Source organism: Fusarium odoratissimum (assembly GCF_000260195.1).
Source record: "Fusarium odoratissimum NRRL 54006 unplaced genomic scaffold supercont1.1, whole genome shotgun sequence".
NCBI lineage: Eukaryota > Fungi > Ascomycota > Sordariomycetes > Hypocreales > Nectriaceae > Fusarium > Fusarium odoratissimum.
Window position 1 is genome coordinate 673,863 of NW_022158687.1, and position 17,520 is coordinate 691,382.

At 49.7% G+C, this 17,520-nt stretch overlaps 7 protein-coding genes across 17 annotated transcripts; 4 read left to right on the top strand and 3 right to left on the bottom strand.

The window, feature by feature from the left end:
- The first annotated feature begins 48 nt into the window (after nucleotides 1-48).
- On the top strand, nucleotides 49-1,165 carry FOIG_00242 (uncharacterized protein). The gene is made up of 3 exons (XM_031196292.1): nucleotides 49-285; nucleotides 343-753; nucleotides 806-1,165. The coding sequence occupies exons 1-3, from the start codon at nucleotides 217-219 to the stop codon at nucleotides 932-934; spliced, it is 609 nt and encodes a 202-aa protein (XP_031072059.1). The 5' UTR covers nucleotides 49-216; the 3' UTR covers nucleotides 935-1,165.
- FOIG_00243 (uncharacterized protein) lies at nucleotides 925-3,584 on the bottom strand. Its single transcript, XM_031196293.1, has 3 exons — nucleotides 3,424-3,584; nucleotides 2,928-3,357; nucleotides 925-2,880 (listed from the first exon to the last, which is right to left on the bottom strand). The coding sequence occupies exons 1-3, from the start codon at nucleotides 3,470-3,472 to the stop codon at nucleotides 1,323-1,325; spliced, it is 2,037 nt and encodes a 678-aa protein (XP_031072060.1). The 5' UTR covers nucleotides 3,473-3,584; the 3' UTR covers nucleotides 925-1,322.
- Nucleotides 3,585-3,720: 136 nt separating this feature from the next.
- On the top strand, nucleotides 3,721-5,116 carry FOIG_00244 (uncharacterized protein). The gene is made up of 3 exons (XM_031196294.1): nucleotides 3,721-3,993; nucleotides 4,043-4,102; nucleotides 4,153-5,116. Exons 1-3 carry the CDS (start codon nucleotides 3,780-3,782, stop codon nucleotides 4,308-4,310), a joined length of 432 nt encoding a protein of 143 aa, XP_031072061.1. The 5' UTR covers nucleotides 3,721-3,779; the 3' UTR covers nucleotides 4,311-5,116.
- A 706-nt stretch (nucleotides 5,117-5,822) lies between these two features.
- Nucleotides 5,823-8,701, top strand: FOIG_00245 (uncharacterized protein). 4 transcript variants are annotated; one of them, XM_031196297.1, is made up of 3 exons: nucleotides 5,823-6,658; nucleotides 6,750-6,824; nucleotides 7,005-8,701. In XM_031196297.1, exons 1-3 carry the CDS (start codon nucleotides 6,220-6,222, stop codon nucleotides 8,360-8,362), a joined length of 1,872 nt encoding a protein of 623 aa, XP_031072064.1. In that variant the 5' UTR covers nucleotides 5,823-6,219; the 3' UTR covers nucleotides 8,363-8,701. The 4 variants fall into 4 exon arrangements, with proteins under 4 accessions (XP_031072064.1, XP_031072062.1, XP_031072063.1 ...); XM_031196296.1 differs by having other exon boundaries at nucleotides 6,035-6,270; nucleotides 6,295-6,658; nucleotides 6,750-8,689; XM_031196295.1 differs by having other exon boundaries at nucleotides 6,750-8,701.
- A 329-nt stretch (nucleotides 8,702-9,030) lies between these two features.
- On the bottom strand, nucleotides 9,031-12,343 carry FOIG_00246 (uncharacterized protein). 3 transcript variants are annotated; one of them, XM_031196301.1, is made up of 3 exons: nucleotides 11,893-12,277; nucleotides 11,364-11,470; nucleotides 9,031-11,029 (listed from the first exon to the last, which is right to left on the bottom strand). In XM_031196301.1, exon 3 carries the CDS (start codon nucleotides 10,993-10,995, stop codon nucleotides 9,670-9,672), a length of 1,326 nt encoding a protein of 441 aa, XP_031072068.1. In that variant the 5' UTR covers nucleotides 10,996-11,029; nucleotides 11,364-11,470; nucleotides 11,893-12,277; the 3' UTR covers nucleotides 9,031-9,669. The 3 variants fall into 3 exon arrangements, with proteins under 3 accessions (XP_031072068.1, XP_031072067.1, XP_031072066.1); XM_031196300.1 differs by having other exon boundaries at nucleotides 11,364-12,343; XM_031196299.1 differs by having other exon boundaries at nucleotides 9,031-11,470.
- Nucleotides 11,887-13,657, top strand: FOIG_00247 (uncharacterized protein). Its single transcript, XM_031196302.1, has one exon. It carries the CDS (start codon nucleotides 13,277-13,279, stop codon nucleotides 13,589-13,591), a length of 315 nt encoding a protein of 104 aa, XP_031072069.1. The 5' UTR covers nucleotides 11,887-13,276; the 3' UTR covers nucleotides 13,592-13,657.
- Nucleotides 13,658-13,813: 156 nt separating this feature from the next.
- Nucleotides 13,814-17,357, bottom strand: FOIG_00248 (uncharacterized protein). 6 transcript variants are annotated; one of them, XM_031196306.1, is made up of 5 exons: nucleotides 16,422-17,289; nucleotides 16,027-16,341; nucleotides 14,617-15,936; nucleotides 14,315-14,564; nucleotides 13,814-14,242 (listed from the first exon to the last, which is right to left on the bottom strand). In XM_031196306.1, exons 1-4 carry the CDS (start codon nucleotides 16,622-16,624, stop codon nucleotides 14,321-14,323), a joined length of 2,082 nt encoding a protein of 693 aa, XP_031072073.1. In that variant the 5' UTR covers nucleotides 16,625-17,289; the 3' UTR covers nucleotides 13,814-14,242; nucleotides 14,315-14,320. The 6 variants fall into 6 exon arrangements, with proteins under 6 accessions (XP_031072073.1, XP_031072072.1, XP_031072071.1 ...); XM_031196305.1 differs by having other exon boundaries at nucleotides 13,814-14,564; nucleotides 16,422-17,357; XM_031196304.1 differs by having other exon boundaries at nucleotides 14,617-16,341.
- Between the last annotated feature and the right edge of the window lie 163 nt (nucleotides 17,358-17,520).

Consider the following 17,520-nt stretch of genomic DNA (forward strand, 5'->3'; position numbering starts at 1 on the left):
TGGGCTTCCTTAGTGGAAGCTAAGCCACATCTGGCATCCTCCCCGTTATGAAGATGTGGCGTCAGCCTACCGCTGTATCCGAGCGCCTACGTACTGGGCTGTAGCTGTGCCCCTCGGAGCTGACCTTGGGTAAGGTGTTAGCAGCTCGCGCCTCTCGTTCCTCAATCGCAAATACGTCTATAGCCTCGATTTCTCTTCCATCTTTAGAGAAACATCATGGCTTTCCTCATTCTTGTCATAGGAGACCTCCATATCCCGGATCGGGCGCTCGATATTCCCGCCAAGGTACGCGCGGTGCTTCCAAGGTCGCGCGCATCGCTAACAGCGTCTCTGTATCTGTAGTTCAAGAAGCTCCTCTCTCCCGGAAAGATCAGCCAGACGCTTTGCCTCGGAAACTTGACCGATAAGCACACGTACGAGTACTTGCGATCCGTCTCCCCCGATCTGAAGATCGTGAAAGGCCGCTATGACGTCGAGGCCACTTCCCTGCCATTGACACAGGTTGTCACCCACGGAAGCCTTCGAATCGGATTTCTAGAGGGCTTCACACTTGTCTCTAATGAGCCTGACCTTCTTCTGGCTGAGGCGAACAAATTGGATGTGGATGTTCTGTGCTGGAGTGGCACTCACCGCTTTGATGCCTTCGAGTATATGGACAAGTTCTTTGTAAATCCCGGAAGTGCGACTGGCGCATTTATAGAGGGATCGGGACTGGAAAGCGAAGAGCCTACACCAAGCTTCTGTTTGATGGATGTATGTGCTTTACAAACTGTCTGTGTTTGAGTTTGTTTACTGACTACCCTAGGTCCAAGGCATTTCACTCACCCTATACGTCTACCAATTACGAAAGGACGACAAGGGCAATGAGAACGTGGCGGTTGAGAAGGTTACATACACAAAACCAGTTGAGCCTTCAGCGGGAGGGTCATCATAAAATTCATATAGATAGGGGGAGTTTACATTCAGCGACGTATTCAAGATCAGCAGCAGAATTTATACCCAGTCACACTCTGGAAGACCACGAGACGGGACTTTCATATTCAACAAAGCATCAATTGGCAAGACGAACTGCCAAATGTTGACCAATTGGGTTTTGTGTGTGTCCAATAAAGACATTAAAACTGTAAATACAAATATTGACAAAAATAAACACCATTATCCATCGCTTTGTAGAGGTATCTTGGGCATGTGACCAGTCTGTATGATCCAGCGAAGCAGTATCAGCGCCGACAAGCAACATACTCCTTTTGAAAAAACAAGAACAACAAATGAGAAAAACGCCCAAATGCTCTACCGAACTCCCGCTATCGCAATATGTATCATTACAGCATCATACTCCTTCGCCTAGATGAAGCGCGCTCCCTAGCTCCAGCGCCATCCTCAGCGTGAACCGCTGAAGAGACACGCCGCGAGGGCCGACGAGCAGTGACCTTCTTCTTGATCTCGGCAGGAACTTCTTCGTCATTTTGTGGTGATGAGGGTGTGAATTCATAAACATCAACTTCGCTGACACCAGTAGTGTCAGAAGCCGTCTCCTCCTTGGCTTCTCCATCTTCGTGTGAGGTTTCGCTGCCGGCAACAATGTCTTGAATCATCATAGAGGTGCGTCTTCCGCCACGTATAGTTATAGGTTTAGGGACCTCAGGAGATGATCCTTTGCCAGCCAGAGGGCTAGCGGGAATGCTACCAGGCTCGTTTTCTGTGTTGGTGGCGTTGGCATTGGGCAGATTCTTCCATGACTCTTCAGCACTGCTCTCACGCTTCGTTCTGGCTGTATCTGGGGCTGGCTCAGCTACACTAGACCTCCGAGCATATTTGCCTTCTCCAGCAACAGCGTCGAGCATCTCCTTGGTGGGCCGTCGCATCTTGTCTCTAAGGTTAGGCTCTGCATAGCTGACTGCGGTCCTATTTCGTCGGCTGGGCCTTGCTGGTTCTCTGCTCGCATTGACGTCGCCAGGTGGAGGTGTTCCTCCTCGTCCAGGTTCCTGGGATGCGGCAGTATCTGGCGAGTTGGGCGAGAGAAGGGCTGGGTCTGTGAAAGGTGTTGTGAGTCCGCATGGCACCTCTACAACTTCAGGGGCTGTAGGAGGCTCGAGGGCAGTTTCGATGGTGATAGGAGCCAAGGTCTTGGATTTGGACTTAGGCCGCTCTTGAGAAGCCCTTGATCTCATGAGATCCGCTTTGGCTGCAGCGACTTCATCGGTCACAACTGGTTTGGAAATCTTCTTCGGCGAGGTCAAATCGTCGTTGGTGCTCTTGGCTGCAAGGGGCTTCCTTGTGCCTGTCGCACTCGCCTTTTCACGAGCATCCTTTCTCATACTGCTTAGTTCTTTCAATGTTCGACCTCCAGCCTTCTCACGGATTGAAGGCTTGTCAATAGTGTTTCGTGGGGGCTCGTTTTCGTTGTTCGCCCTCTGGGATCTGCTCGTAACCATATCATCTCGAGCGGCGAGCTTTCGTTTTGATCCGACCTTGACTGGTTGAGGTTGAGGTACTGGGGTTTCATCAACGATTTCCTGCACCTTAGTCTCGATTGATCTGGTTGCTAAGGGCTTTGCCTTGACTGGCTCCGTTTCCTCAGGTTTAGTGATCTTCACGTGTTGCTTCTTTTCGGGCGAGGGTGATCTCGGTAAGGTCTTGGTGGTCTGAGGTGATGTGAGTTTTTCGGGTGGTGCGAGTTTCCTTGTGGGACTTTCTTGTGCGGGTGCTGGTGTAGTTGTTGGTGAAGGGCGTGAGCGAGTTGGTGAGTCAATCTTGACTGGCTCCTCTTCCTCCTCGATAAAATGGGAGACGGGAGGAGGTCCAATATCTGGTGACTGAGATGTGTCGGCCATGTCATCGTTGTCGGCCTCTGACCGCAGCGCTAAGATTTGTTCTTGGCTGTATATTGTTAGAGAGCTTCTATTTGTCTGGATGGGATGACTTACTTCATGGACTGTCTCGGGTAGGACTTGGTTTCTGAAATATGTCCCAGTTCCTCAATTTCACGGGCCATATCTCTAAGGCGTCGCTGTGAAGGACTGGGTCGAGCTGAGCTGAAGCTCACCCTGGGCTTTGTTGACTTTCTTGGTCGTGGAGAGTGCCGCTTCATAGGCGGCTCAAGACCAAGACCAGCAAGAAGGGTACCCCATTCTGTAAGTTGGGACTCTAGCTTTGCCTTGATAGCAAGCGCATGATCAGCAATTCGTCGAGTGTCGTTATCCTCAAGCTCTTTCTCTAGCTCTATGATACGGCCTCTCAGCTCCAGGTTCTCTGATAGCATACAGGCGCAGTCATTCTCGAGTTCTCGGATGCGGAGGGCACGTATGTTGTTGGATTTTGCAAGATCGCGGTTCTGACGTAGAAGCTTCTTTCGAACTAGATCACAAGACATGGTCAGCTCGCGTCATGTTACTCATAGGAGTTCTAGATGTTGGAACATACGCGTTTCGAGACTGTCCGTAGACACGGGGGGTTCGTTCAGTCTAGCCATAGCTCATAATGCGATGGATCGTGACAATGTGAGCAAAGGCTTCCTGTGGAGTTAGTAGGGACGTTGCTGATATGCTCTCGCACAAGTCACAGAGTGTTGTTGGGTGTCGGTCTGAAAAAGGGAATTTTTGGTTGCATCTATTTACTGTCGTAACTGTTTTTGTCATAGCGCTTGGTTACCGGTTGCCCCAGTGACGGAACTCCCCACGTTGAACCCCACCATCGTTGGACGGAAACGCAGTGTTCGACTTTACTGCTAAAGACGTCGCGAATTATTCCAAGTTTGGTGACACGCCTTAAATACGACCATGTCATATCCAACGCGACCGATTTCCTCGCATATGCGCGCACCGAGCGCGTCGGCTTCATCGAGTGGACAGTCACCAGCATTATTAGCGCGAATCGAGGAGAAAAAGGCCGAGCTCGAAAACCTCAAAGAGCTTCGAGAGCTCAGCGCAGCGGTCGCAACACAAATGGAAGCTTTGGAACAGAAACTCTCGACTCTTTCCGATGGAACAGAGGGTAATGATCCTATGTGAAGTTGTTCAGTGCTTAGACTGACTCTCAGTAGCAATTGCAGCCGTTGTTGGAAACTGGCATAATGTGCTACGTGCCATCAGCATGGCTTCTTGTAGGTTCTCAAAAGTTTATGGCTGTTGATTTTGTCTAACTTTCCAATAGCTAAATTAGCCAAGACGGCAGCCGATCCTACAAACGCATCGGAAGATTCAACAGGGCCTCTGCCTCAAACTCTAGTCCGAATTCCAACAGAACATGCACCAGCTCTGCAAGCCCAGGCAGAAGCTGCAGAAGCCGCAGCCGAGGAAGAAGAGTCATGAACAGACTTGATCATGGTCAAAACTTACGAAAGTCGACATATCTTCCGGCAGTCTGTAGGGTGCCTTGCGATTCATGGGTGCTTCTATGGGGATATGCTACAGGCAACATCTATTTGATAGACACCGCAAGCTCCTTGCCACCTCCACGAGGTTGATTTTGGATATTGGCATCCTTGAGCCAGGCAGCAGCAATCACTTGCAGTTCCCAACTATCCTCAGCACAGTATTCTGCGATCACGCCCCGATGATAAGATGATGCCTCGACTGCCACCCGGGATCTATAGGACGGGTGAAGTCATGTCTGGGAGGGGGCTTCCGGATGAATAAGTGTTCATCACGAAGGATAAGATTGACACACAGAAATCAGGCTTGTTTTCAGAAGACACCTAGATTTCCCGTCTCTGGTGATAAGTTCCCAAGCCAAAGGCACCAGGATGCTGGGGGAACTTGGGGTGATCCTTGAGGAGGGGGCATGCATTCACCTGTCAGCGCTGGTTCACTGATCCCAAGTCTGGCTGAAAAGAGGCAACAGAAGTGGTTTCGATTCGAGGACGATCTAATGAAGCCATCGCAGGTCGATCGAGAAATCCAAGTGTATTTTAGCTTATGAATTTCTTGCTACAGTAGCTCCTAGAGGATAGCTAGTCGGTGTAGTTCTCAGCATTGGTATGGAGTGACGATACAGGTGGCTATATACTTCATGTCGTCTTCCATGGCTAATTCCCCAAACCTCCTCTGGACTTTCTAGTCAGGACAAAGAAAAATTACGTATTCATTGCAAGTTTACTGGCTTAATTTGAGCCCTCATGTGAAACTTTTACAGCAATCATAAATATGATAGTATAATTGTGGATATTTACTTGTGTTTGTCATTTGGAACTGCATATGCAGCAGAAGTGGATCTCATAAACTCATGTCAATACCCTAGGCAACGAAATAAGAGCCCAAGAATCCAGAGAATGATGGTCCAGAACGCGGGAGGCTTGGTATGGACTCCAAGATTCCAAAGACTTGATAAAGTTTAGATGTTGGCTGTCCTAATCAGCGGGTTTACCTATATTTAACTGTCTAATAGGCTAGACGCAGTACCGAGATGATGATTCTATTTAGACACATCTGGAGCTGAAGTGATTATAACCCACCTGGAACTTATGTATGTATGAGCTGCACAGTGGGACTCCCGCTCTGGGGCAGTCATCTTATAAGTTGACCAATGAGACGCGACTTTGAGTTCGTGGAGACAAAGCCGTTGAAATTGTGAAATGATAGACATGACTCGACAATTGATTTATGAAGGTTACAGTTATGGATAGAGTTCAGATGGCGTTTGGCCGCTCAGTTTGTACGAATAAAGAGATTTATTCGAAATGCCTGACGAAGGTAATTAATAGAAGGCATAGCCTGTAAGTGCGAAAGACTGTAGTAGGATGGCAATATGCAGGTTTGCGGTTGCCGTGGCTCTTATTGTTGTTGTTTTTATTGACGTTGCCTAACTTACAAGCTTTCTTCCCCTTCCCCTCCCCATCATCAACATCAGCAGCAGCATCTCTCCCCATTCACCATTGCTAGATATTTTGGTCGTTCCCGGTTTCATCAATTTTGATCACATCACATCACATTGGCCTCTACAATATCACACTCAGACAAGGCCCCGCTGTTGGCCGTCGCCTTGATACATACTATTATCCCTGCTACTCGTGAAATTGCGCTCAGGTCCCTAGCTAATATTCCCTGGAATTTGAACACCTGGTGGCGCCTCAATCTCTAATCATTGTCTCTCAAGAGCCTCTCACAGCCCAGCCCTGGCTTTCTAGCCTCGCTGTTAGCCTAGGGGTCTCCCTTGGCTCCATCGAGAACTCCATCCAAGAGGCTCATTGTTCAGAGGCCATCCATATCCATATCCGCATCCATGGCTACTGTCATGGGTCATCAACCCCAAGTCCACCGTGCCACTAACGAGGCCCTGGCCTCTCCAGGGCCCGAGGCCAGCCAGGATGTTAATTTCATCGAGCCCAATTCTGATACACGTCCCTCTTCGATCCCCTCTCCCTCTCCGTCATCTCGAGGGATTCTTCAAGAGCTTTCAGCTGATCAAGTTCATAACAAGAGTCTTGCTTGGAACTCGTCTCGAAGGGAGAACAACCAAAACCAGCAATTGTACTTGAAGACTAGTCCTATCAAGCTGCCGACAAAGACGAACCCATCTCGAGGGCCACGGCGCTCACTCATTGATTCTGACAGCTTCGAACTCCTCGATGCGGTTCCTGAAGAATCAATTGAATCCAGCGACTCTGATACTGCGCCCAGTGGGCCTTCAGCTTTAACTTCACACAAGCTACGCTCTCCAGGTTCGTTTCTTACGTCTTTCATCATGACTCCAAGTCACAGCTTGCAAATTTCCTTCGCTATTTGTACAATCTGCTAACACTGCTCACAAAGGAACCACTGTCAATTCACACCCGTTGTTGGATGCAGAGCCTCAAATTGGACACAACTTAGAGAGTCATCTAGCAGGTCAGTTTGAATGGCTTCTGGCGTTTCCAGTGCCAGCAAGTACCGCCAAGGACCACGGGTCTTCCGACGACAGTGAGAACGATCGCCACGACGTCGAGATCGCGGTTCATGGCTGCACTTTGCTGTCACGCCGTCCGGACCCCGCCGGCAATTCTGAAGCTGACGTCTTCAATCTTCTAGCCACACCATTGATTGCTGCGGAGTATCTGGCTTTGGGATTTGATCCTTCTCAAGTTAAGATGGCATTGCCTCCGCCTCCAGCATATGAGCTTCATCAAAATGTCCCACTTAAGATTCCCGAGGTCATTGAGACGGTAGAGCCTGTTTCGCCTTCTCTTACTTTGATTAGTGAGAGAGGCAGTAGTTACGCAGGCTCCTCTAGGACCGGATCCTTCTCGGTGCCTCGAATCGAGGACTCTTTCGAGGAACTTGATAAACTTGAGGATGAGCTCGAAGCCATTAAGGCTTTCACCCAACCACAACGCATTCCCGTGCCTGAGAATACTGCGCCCAGTAATAAACATCTCGAGCCACCCTCCACGGGTAAGAAGCCGACCGTTTCGAAGAGAGCATCAGTCATCGGCATGTCTTCCACAGTCCGTATCAAGCAGACTGAGAGACCACAGCTTCCTCTTCGACGATCAACCTCTCTGGTATTTAGAGACAAGAAGCAGGACGACTCTGACAATATGCCAAATTTGAAACCACAGACTGCACGCGGAAAGCTGACCAACTCTCAATCCGCACCATTGAAGGCGCCTGTCAAGTCTACGAAGCCTCCTACTGTCCCCAACTTTGAGCTTCCTGGTGAGGCTGTCTCTCGACGCCTGAAGGAACAGCGCGAGGCTCGTCGAGCCCAACAGGCTGAGGCTCAGAAAGCTTATGCGCCTCCTCCGAGACCAAAGTCTAGTAAACCACTTACCAAGCCGAACTTCGAGCTTCCGGGGGAGGCGATCTCTCGCCGTAAGCGTGAGGAGCGTGAGGCCCGGCTCAAGGCACAAGAAGAAGAGGAACAAAAGAAGCGGGAGTTCAAAGCGAGGCCTGTGCGTCATAGTTTAATGCCGGGTAGCATTCCGCGAGAAACGATTACCAGTCTTGCTCGACAAGGCAAGCTCCCGCAAGACGAGGCAACTAAGACATCAACCTCAACTAAAGTAAAGCGGATGTCAATGCAGGGCCCAAAACCACCCACCATGTCAGAGGCTCCGGTTACCCAGAGTCGAGGTCGCCTTTCCACTGCTACATCACGAGAAGATCTTAGCCGGGCCACCTCAACTTCTACAGGAAGCGGCGGTGGAAAGCGAACTACACTCACTGCAGAAGAGGCTTATCAACTGAGACTTCGTGGGAAGGAGATTTTTCAGCGAGACAACACAAGCTTCACACGAGACAGGGAGCGTGAGAGGCGCGAACGTGAAGAAGCAACACGCCTTGCTCGCGAGCAGGCTGCGGAGCGCTCTAGAATTGCGAGCAGGGAATGGGCAGAGAAGAAACGACGTAAGGAGTTGGCCATGCTGGAGTCCCTAAAGGGACACTGATCGTTTTGAAGACAGGCAAGTGCTTGGTCTCACATTTTGCAAAGGCCTTTTCTCGTGGAGTAGAGGCATTTCTTTCTCCCTAATTATTTGCCTTAAGCCTGGAGTTTGGAAGGCTCGGAGTTATAGCACTGGTTATGTGCACTTTTGTTATTGCGATATTGTTGCTTCGAAGGTTTCTATCTTTAGGCGTTTGTCCGTTGGTTTCGAAGGACATTGGCGTACCAGAGAATATTCACGCCGCCAGAGATTGTACCGCTGTACGCTGCTGCAAAACGTAGTTTTCAGAGACTATCATCAGATCATAAAACCACAGAATTGTTTTGCATGTCTTTTCGTGTCCCTCATCCAAAGAGTGCCATATAGACTGATTAGTATTGGCTTGATATGCATTAGCATCCGTACAAGAACTGGGAGGCCGGCCACTTGAGGTATCTGTCGACCAGCATTGGCATCAGGGAAGCTCACTTGTATCTCAGGAACAAGCCTTGCTTTTCTCTCGAATGCCTCAATAAAGCCCCAAGTTACTTCTCTGCGACGCCCATGTCAAACACGTACGGTTCTATAGTTATACACTAGGTACTCAAACAAAGAGACAAGAGGTATGGAGATGTAGATGATTGGCAGTTTGAGGCTCAGAACTGGCGTCACTTGTATCACGCCGTGAACAACTGGTCGTACAAGTACTGTTACATAGCATTTAACATTTCATCAATTCGCTTGCTATATACCTCTATAAATCCACGTTTCAACATTGTTCAACCGCCGACTTCTAGAAGACCACACCAAATCCCCTTACACAACTCATCTGACACACCATCCACCACTATTCAACTTGGACATAACTTTTTTACACCTCCTCTTAACCCAAATATTACCAGGCGAATAATAATTGCCCTTTCAATCATACCAGACAGAGGGCAAGATAACTCCATCGTTCCTCATATGTACAGATTCCACCTCATGATGTAAACATATCCCAAGGGGTGCCACCCTGTCGTTGGTGCCCTTTGAAGCGAGATAGGAAGAAAGAAAAAGAACCAGAAATACTCCGTTTTGAAGATGTGGTAATCAAAAAGGAAAAGGATCCCCGGATGAGACTCAGAGATCCGGAAAAAGTGAGTGATTAAGTTGCAACCTATTCAACGTAGGTAATTGGTGAAATAAAGGAGATGCCGGAAGTGTGAAACGCCATTCGAGTGCATATTCCACCTCCTAGCGAGAGTTATCGAAAGGCGTGGGTATCTTTCTAGAGACATAGGAAAGGTCGTGGTGACCGAATTCGGTAGCACGGAGGATCAAGTGAGAGTTTAAAAGTTTTGTGAAATACCCGCGCTCTGCTGAGGGTAGTGAGACGGGTTCTCAATGCGTGTGTTTCGTCGTGCCGGGTTATCGCGAATGACTGCCTGTTGTGGCCCGTTGTCGCTATAGGGGTTCTGTGAGTATTGGTCGTAGTACCCGTTACCAGCGCCATATGGTACTCCCATGGGGTCCGAAGCATCGGATCGGCCAGCAGCACTGTAAGAGGAGGAAGCGTTGGATGGTCCACGATGTACATCTGCGCCGCGGTTGTTGGCAGCAGACGGGCCCATTGCTCCGAGAATTTCGCCCTCTGGCGAGTGTGAACCATCCATAAGAGGCTCGCCAGAGCGACCGTCTGACATGTTGCCTCGAGTAGGCGAAGTAATATCTGAGTAGGCTCCAGTGACACCACCAGACAGAGTAGTGGAAGCCTTGCGGCCAGTAGAGCCAAGGGTAGTGTTGCCCCAGCCACGGTAACCGGAAGAGCCATCTTCCCGCATCTCATAGCCACCATCTGCCATTCCAACTGCAGGGATCGTGGGGTCGGCGTTGGGGTTGTAGGCATAATCCTCAACTTCCTTTCGTCGCTCCTCTTCGGCTTGTCGTCGAGTTTTGCGCTTCTTCCACCAGAATAAACCGAGGAGCGCAAGGATGGCAATCGCAGCAATTGGCACAGCAACGCCGATAGCAACTTTGCTCTTCTGGCTCAGACCACCACCTCCATTTCCGCTGCCACTACCACCGATGGCATCAGCATCGTCAGTACTGGTGGCGGAAGCGGAGGCCTCGGTAGCGGTAACTCTCTGTGTACGAATCGCGGTAACCAAAACAATGCTCGTTTCAGGTCCCTGACTACCCGTTACGGTGACAATAGTCGACAAAACCTCAGATGTAGTAATTTCAGTGGCAGACGCCTCGTTATTTTCCGTAGTGCTCTGTCGATCATTGCTGTCATCGGTTGAGGATGCGTCTGCCGCCTCTGTAGTTGGTTTTGCTTGAGTAGACCTGCTGGAGCTCGTCGGTGAGGGAGAGGGGTCGCCGGAAGAAGGCGATGCATTATCCGATGTTGGCGCAGGTGCAGCTGTTTCAGAGGCACTGGCGTTATCGGATGCTTGGCTCGCATCATTAGTCGCTGGTTGTGTTTCGTCGGCGGATGGGCTCGGCTGCGTGGCCGAAGGACTGTTATTTGAAGCTGAGTTCGAAGTTGCGGGCTGTGCTGGTGATGAGTTCTCAGCAGGAGACGAAGGTTGGTTGGCGTTGCTGTTATTGTCGACAGAGGATGGGTTAGGAGCCGACGCCTCTGTGGGCTGAGTGCCCTGACCCGGCGTGGACATGGCTAAGTCTAGCGTGCTCACGACGGGGAGTTGTCTATGATCGAGAATCATGTTAGCGACAAGGCAAGAATCGCATTGAGAATTGAGGGTATTCAGAATGTGGTCAAGAATAGTGAGAACGTGTAGCAAGGGAGATGGTGCAGCAACGAATCAAGTCAATCAACACAAGGGGGTCATTGATGGATTAGACGTGATAAGGTCGGAATGATGGGAGACAATATTGGCGACAAGTTTCATCCAAACTGGGACCTCAAATTGACTTGTATGGGGATCGTCGAGGGAGAATTGGATTGAAGGATTGATAGTGAATAACGAGCAGCAGGGACAATTGCATCGGATTGGATGCAATGTATCGTGACACGGCGTACCTTTGGAACTGTTGACCGACCGTCGATCCGTTTGAGAATAAGGAGTAACGAGGTTATTCGCTAAGGAAGACGCGTCGAGAGTGGTTAAGCGATATTTCGAAATTGACCTGGTGATGTATGAGAAGAAGTGAAGTAGAGGAGAAGCGAAGATTAAGATGAAAGACGAGAATGAGAGCGAGAATGAGGTTGGCTAGAACTGGGCTGAGCTGGGCTGGGTTGGGTGAGTGATTGGATTTGGAAGGTCGGGGGTGAGACTGAGACAGAAAACACAGACGACACGGGCAACAAAGAGCCCAACTGAAAGGTACTAGCGGCCGCTGGAGGTCAGTTCGGGGTGGAGGCCTTTACTGGGTCGACCACTGACCGGGACCTGAACCTGGGGCCATGAACCTAAACTTCCAGGGCAGGGCTGCCATGGACTTGGAGGAGGGCCTGAGCAAAAGATCCAGTTCTTTTTTCGCCTTCTTCCAAGGCTCTTGTTGATCGGGCTTGAGATTGGATTTGACGTAACGTAACAAGAGCAACGTACCTAACAGAGTTTGTGCCTGTTATACAAAAGCTTAATTGAGTTGCAACTCAACTCAACTTCAACTTTTCATCGACCGTTGGTTTAGCCTAAAATTTTATTTCTCACTTTTGAGAACGGCGACTAAAAATAAAGGGAAAACGGGTGCCGGTTTGCTTTCGGGAGGCGTATACGCCATCCAGGTCCACTCGTCTTGGGACAGGAAGAGTCAAGATCAACAAACGACAAGACAAAACGTATTGTACGTGTGTAATATGAAAGAGAGAAAGAAACAGCAAAGGCAGAAGGGAAAAGCGTGCCACGCGATAGTCGTTGAATCAGCATCGGGCCTTTAGACGCAGCCATTTTCTACTCAAAAGTCTAATGGAACACGATTATATTCCTCAGCCACATTCACCCAGCTAATTAGGTATCGCCATTTCTCTCGATTTGTCTTTTAGCCGGGGTCTCTTGGCGTGGAGACCCCCAAGACGATATACGAGCCACCCAGCGAGGCAGTGACTCTTTGGGTTGTGTTGGCTTCGGGACGATCAATGGAGCGACGCGACCTGAAAACGTTAGAGGTCAAGATTCAATTATTCAGAGTTACTTGTACAGTATTGTGATATACACAATTATTTGTTTGTTGACATTTAATTTCTAGACATATAACTAACGTTCCGTCTCCCTTGCATCGGCACGAGGGGCTTTAATTTCCCCTGCAGCGCATCCAAATGTAAGGACTCAACCCACAAGACGTCGACCACCACCAACAGCTGTAGACTCATAATACAAGAACAATTATATGAACCTGTCTGTTGAAGAAGAAGAAGAAGAAGAAAAAAGTCTTTATGACCCCATCAAGATTGACTGTCGTTTCACCACATGGCTCAACACGTCATGATGATGAAGCCAAGTAATTAATCCCTTCATCTCTAGTTCCACTGACAGATTCCAAGAGGCCTCTCAATAAACTTTATTAAATACCTCGCAGACATTACTCTTCTCTTTTGAGCCAATTCGAGGGGTTAATCGTGAGTAAGATCACATGTTGGTTGGCATTCAAGTATTTCTGTAGCGTGCCGGGAACCCTTTAATCTCAACCTGCAGCAATGGAATGTCATTCTGATGTACGTCTGCACTCATCGGGCACAATCTAGACTCTACTTTCCTATCTGATCTGATCAAATCTCCTCGGCTGAAGGTCTCAAAAGTGATATCTTGCGTCCTCACGTGCCTCAGTCTTAACGGACGGATTATATGCTCTGCTCTGTTGTAATCTCGGAGCCATGTCCTGAAGAGTCGATGCGATGCGACGCTGGCTCTTAACAAAGACCAACGCTCACGTGGAGGGAAGGCTTGAGATCGAATTGCATTTTGAATTGAAAAGCTTCTCTACAAATTGGGAATGTCAAATCTGAGACATCCACGTTTCTCTATTTTGATATTGGAAGAGGATAGAGAGGGAATCTGGTCTAAGACGCTGCGTACGCGTGACTTAAATCAGCTCTCTAGCCTCCTACAGGAATCCTCATTCTTCTATGACCTAGGCAATTTGACTCAGCGATTGAACGTCAACTTGGTAGGCCATTTTACATACAAACAAATCAACGAATTCGTTAATAATATCTACCAATTGCTACTGGGAGCTTCAGTATCCTCTCATTGCAGCTTAGTTCTTTGTTCGCTCTGCCCCGGTGGCGTTGGCCTCCGCAGCGACTAAAGCACAGCTTTGACCAAAAATAGTAACTTGATCGCGTGTCGTCGTATCGCCCCCAGGAACAAAGCCTTGATTCGACAGACACCGCTGATCTTGGGTATCCACGATATCAAACTCTTCTTTTAGATCTGCCAATCGTGTTATGCCTTGCTTGAGTGATATTCCATAATATCATAACTAACTTCACATAATACGGGAGGATCGGTGGTGGTGCGATACTGGCGCGCCTAGTGACCCAACAGGAGACACATATCATTCGAGCTGCCCTTTTGGGACTTTCACGAACTAGCTACCTAGACTCAGATCGTCATAATCTATACATGGACAAATTCACACATCTCACAATACTTTCTCATCCAGTTCCAAATAAGTAGTAGAATGGTAGAAACAAGATGGCCATGTTGAAGTGATCAACGCCAGATCCAATTGACCTATATACAACGGCCGAACGTACGTTGTCCGAGCCGGCAGTCGTCATCTAGTTTGTCGTGTGGTTTCCAAAGACCTTCTATAATATGCAAGCCTGCAGGTTCCCAGTGTGAAAGAAAATATCGCAAGACATCATGACCCTAAAATACGCCCTTGAAGTGAAGAAATGTATAAAGTTGACCAAGACCGGCGCACGCTGTGTAATGCAATGTCAAAAAGACAACGCTAAGAAAGTTTTTTGACAAGTCAGTGGCAGCCCATGCATAGACTAATCCACTGAATGAGTTGATGCGCTACCTTTTATCAAGGTCGAATTCCCCATGAAGGCTTCAATGTATCTTGCAGCGCTTGTTGGGTGAACACTTGGTCGCCAGGCAGGCGACTTACACGTCCAGCTCCGCCGCGGATGGCACCAAGCTGAGCCTGAGACATGCCGCTGCGGTTACTCCTGATGCTTCCAGCGTCGCTCATGGTGTCGGAATCCTTGAATCTCTTGGGAGGTGCGAAGTCAAGTCCAGTGAATGTGCTGGATTTGCGGAGAAGATGGCTGTTGCACATTAGCTAAAGTTTATCTGATTGCGTAGTGGCGTAAAACTTACGGGCTGGGGAGAGCAGTCAGCTCCTCGAAAGGCGAGACAAGAGTCTGAGCAGCAGGAACAGAGGGGGAGTAAGGTCGTCGCTCGCCGAAGGGACTTTGAGAGCGACCAGCTGCAGTGTCACGGATGGTGTTGGGAGGAGCAAAGTCAGCAGCGTTGATGAGAGCGATGTTATCATCCTTGAGCTTGGAGGGAGTTGGAAGAGTGGTCAAGGGTGCGGGTGGTGGAAGTCTCTTCCTTGGGGGTTGTCGGATTCGCGCTGAGGCTGAAGAATCAGGTCGAGGGCCAAGAGCAGAACCAGCGCGGGAACGTCCTCCAGGTCCGCTCTGGTAGCTCATACCACCGATAGAACCGTTGGGACCACGAGGACGAGGTCCGGGACGACCAGGACCAGGGCGGCGGCCAGCTGGGGGAGGTGTCATGGCACGGCGAGTGACGGGCTGGGCGTAGGGCATGACGAAGGCATTTGTCTCAGGATCAAAGTAAGCTTGATCACCGCCCATCATATAGCCTTGGTCAACATCCTCGTAATATTGAGGGCCGGCTCTGCCCTGAGCCATTGGGGGCATGGGGGGCATAGGCGGGGGTGCCTCCTTGGTATCCTCGAAATACTCCTTGTAGAAAGAACGGATACGGTTGGCACGGTATTCGGGGTCCTCAGACTCTGTGATCTCATCCGGAGGAAGGGGACGGAATCCGACTGAGAGTCTCTTGTTATCCTGCTGGGGAACTCCTAGGCCTTGGTACTGAGGTGTATCCTCCACGAATGAGGTACGTTGCATGGTGCGACCACGGGAATCGTCCTCATGGTCTTCGTAGTAACTTGAAATGTCAGCCGCGGGGGTGTAGGACTGATAGTTGGAACCATCACTCTGGCGGTCGTGAGGGAGAGGAGCGGACTTGGGAGCATCAGGGGAAGTCACAGTTGGGGATTTAGGCTGAGGAAGAGAGAAGTTCAAACCCAGACCAGTGGCCTCATGCTCCCTGGCAGGAGGTAGAGGGAAATCGTTGGCGGGCTCCGAGGAGAAGTTGGGCAACTCAAACTCGGGAGTCTTGCTCCTCACTGCGGGAGGTGGCTGTACGGAGGCGCCGTCACGCTTCTCATCAAAATCGGAAACCACTCCAATCTCAGGAATGATTGCAGTAGGCTGGAATCCATCCTTCTCGTCGAAGTGAGAGTTTGGCTGGTGAGTTGGCGCAGGCGCCTTGGGAGTGCCGAAAGGATCGACCTTGGAGTCGGTGGCAGAAACAGGCGTCTCAGGCAGGGAGTTCATGCGAGATGGGGGCATCTTCATGCTACCAGGCTTGCCAGAGTTACGAGGACTACTGAATTTAGTATTGTGCGAGAGGGAATCCTTGGGATTAAAGGACCGCAATGAGCCGGTCTCGCTTTGCGTGATGGTCGCGACATACTGGTAAGGGTCCTGGTTATCATTTCCCAAAGACTTAGCCAACGAGTTGAGCGACTCTCGCGACTCCTGCAGGCCGGGTGGCAGCAGGTAGGGCGAAGAGAGGTTCATGTCCATCGAGAGCTGACTGGGTTTATGGTTGAGGCCCTTCTCACCCCCTCCCATAAAGATACTTCGGCGGGCAGACTTCTTTCCGCCGGCACCGTCGAGGCCAAAGTCCAGGCTCTTGTGAGGATCATTCGCATCCTCAAGCATCTGCCTCTTCATGTTCTTACGGTGGAGGTAGTACAAGAAGATTGCGATTAGAACGATAGGAACCCTACACATAACATGGTCAGCATACCGCGATCCAGTTGACCATCCGAAATCGAAAAAACAAAGGCGTAGTTGGTAGCATACACAATAGCGACAACGATGGGAACTACCAAGTTCGTGTTGGCGCTGGCTGCTGCACAACTGTCCGTGTCTTGGCAGTTCTCTCGGGTGACGAGTCGGCGAAAGATCGAGGAAGACGATGCGACTCCATTCTGGGAAGCTGAAGAGACATCATCAATGTTGGTGCGAGGTCGAAGGCGAGCACCTTCGTAATGAGCGATCCCCATGTTGGCCTTGTATGCTAGCGCATATACTCAATCAAAGCTTCCAAACAAACAAAGAGATGTTGATCGTCAAGTGTGATTTCCTCCGCGAGAAAGTGAAATGGGCGTGAGAATATTAAGAATTGTCGACTATTAAACTCCAAGCACAACTGTCATAACCATTAAGCTGTAGTGCGATTGACAATGTCGGTAGACGGCTGGCACACGTCGAGTATTATCGTCTCCAATTTGATGCGGTAATCGAATGAATCTGAAATCGTTTTCGTCCGAGGATCGCGAGAAGCGTCAAAGTAGATGTTGGGCACCGTAATCTCGAGAAGAACAAGACTGGACAAAGCCAAAAGCCAGCGAGCAAAAGCGATTGAGCGAGCGGCTGTGATGTTTGTTGTTGTGTAAAGAGGGACTAGGTCATTAAAACAATAGACCGTAACGAAACGAATGACTCGAGCCTGGTGTAAACAAGACTCTAGATTAAGCAGTTTTTTATAAAAGAGTGACGAGCCCGCTGGCAGGCAGCTTTGGCAGAAATGCAGAACGATATGATGCTGTCGTCGTCGACCGATGAACAGTTGGAGAACGAAAGAAAGGAACGACGAATGGACGAGAGAAGGAGAGTAGGTAAAGAGGAGGAGGAGGTTAGCGAGTGAGTGGAGGTGTAGGAGTGGAGCACGACGGGAGAGGCACAGGAGTAATGGAACTGGGACTGGAACCTCCACCAAGGACACCCTCGAAAGCCGGTACCTGGAGTGTCATTCTAGGGGCTGAGATGTCCTGCTACAGCGACAAGACTCACTGTTCTCACAGCGGACTAATGCCTGAGGGGCCGCCCAACACAGGCCCAGACAACCAGGCCAGGGGGGTAATGACCATTCATGGATCAGGTCAGGTCCCGTCCATCC

Bases quoted from the DNA above. Each gene is read 5' to 3' on its own strand.
- FOIG_00245 (XM_031196295.1), top strand. From the start codon at position 6,220: ATGGCTACTGTCATGGGTCATCAACCCCAAGTCCACCGTGCCACTAAC. The intron at 6,659-6,749 runs GTTCGTTTCTTA...CTGCTCACAAAG, and splicing joins ACACAAGCTACGCTCTCCAG to GAACCACTGTCAATTCACAC.
- FOIG_00246 (XM_031196299.1), bottom strand. From the start codon at position 11,046: ATGATTCTCGATCATAGACAACTCCCCGTCGTGAGCACGCTAGACTTA.
- FOIG_00244 (XM_031196294.1), top strand. From the start codon at position 3,780: ATGTCATATCCAACGCGACCGATTTCCTCGCATATGCGCGCACCGAGC. The intron at 3,994-4,042 runs GTAATGATCCTA...GACTCTCAGTAG, and splicing joins TCTTTCCGATGGAACAGAGG to CAATTGCAGCCGTTGTTGGA. The intron at 4,103-4,152 runs GTAGGTTCTCAA...ACTTTCCAATAG, and splicing joins TGCCATCAGCATGGCTTCTT to CTAAATTAGCCAAGACGGCA.
- FOIG_00243 (XM_031196293.1), bottom strand. From the start codon at position 3,472: ATGGCTAGACTGAACGAACCCCCCGTGTCTACGGACAGTCTCGAAACG. The intron at 3,358-3,423 runs GTATGTTCCAAC...CTTGTGATCTAG, and splicing joins TACGGACAGTCTCGAAACGC to TTCGAAAGAAGCTTCTACGT. The intron at 2,881-2,927 runs GTAAGTCATCCC...AACAATATACAG, and splicing joins TACCCGAGACAGTCCATGAA to CCAAGAACAAATCTTAGCGC.
- FOIG_00247 (XM_031196302.1), top strand. From the start codon at position 13,277: ATGTCAAATCTGAGACATCCACGTTTCTCTATTTTGATATTGGAAGAG.
- FOIG_00242 (XM_031196292.1), top strand. From the start codon at position 217: ATGGCTTTCCTCATTCTTGTCATAGGAGACCTCCATATCCCGGATCGG. The intron at 286-342 runs GTACGCGCGGTG...CTGTATCTGTAG, and splicing joins CGCTCGATATTCCCGCCAAG to TTCAAGAAGCTCCTCTCTCC. The intron at 754-805 runs GTATGTGCTTTA...TGACTACCCTAG, and splicing joins CAAGCTTCTGTTTGATGGAT to GTCCAAGGCATTTCACTCAC.
- FOIG_00248 (XM_031196303.1), bottom strand. From the start codon at position 16,624: ATGGGGATCGCTCATTACGAAGGTGCTCGCCTTCGACCTCGCACCAAC. The intron at 16,342-16,421 runs GTATGCTACCAA...TGTTATGTGTAG, and splicing joins CCCATCGTTGTCGCTATTGT to GGTTCCTATCGTTCTAATCG. The intron at 14,565-14,616 runs GTAAGTTTTACG...AATGTGCAACAG, and splicing joins CTGACTGCTCTCCCCAGCCC to CCATCTTCTCCGCAAATCCA.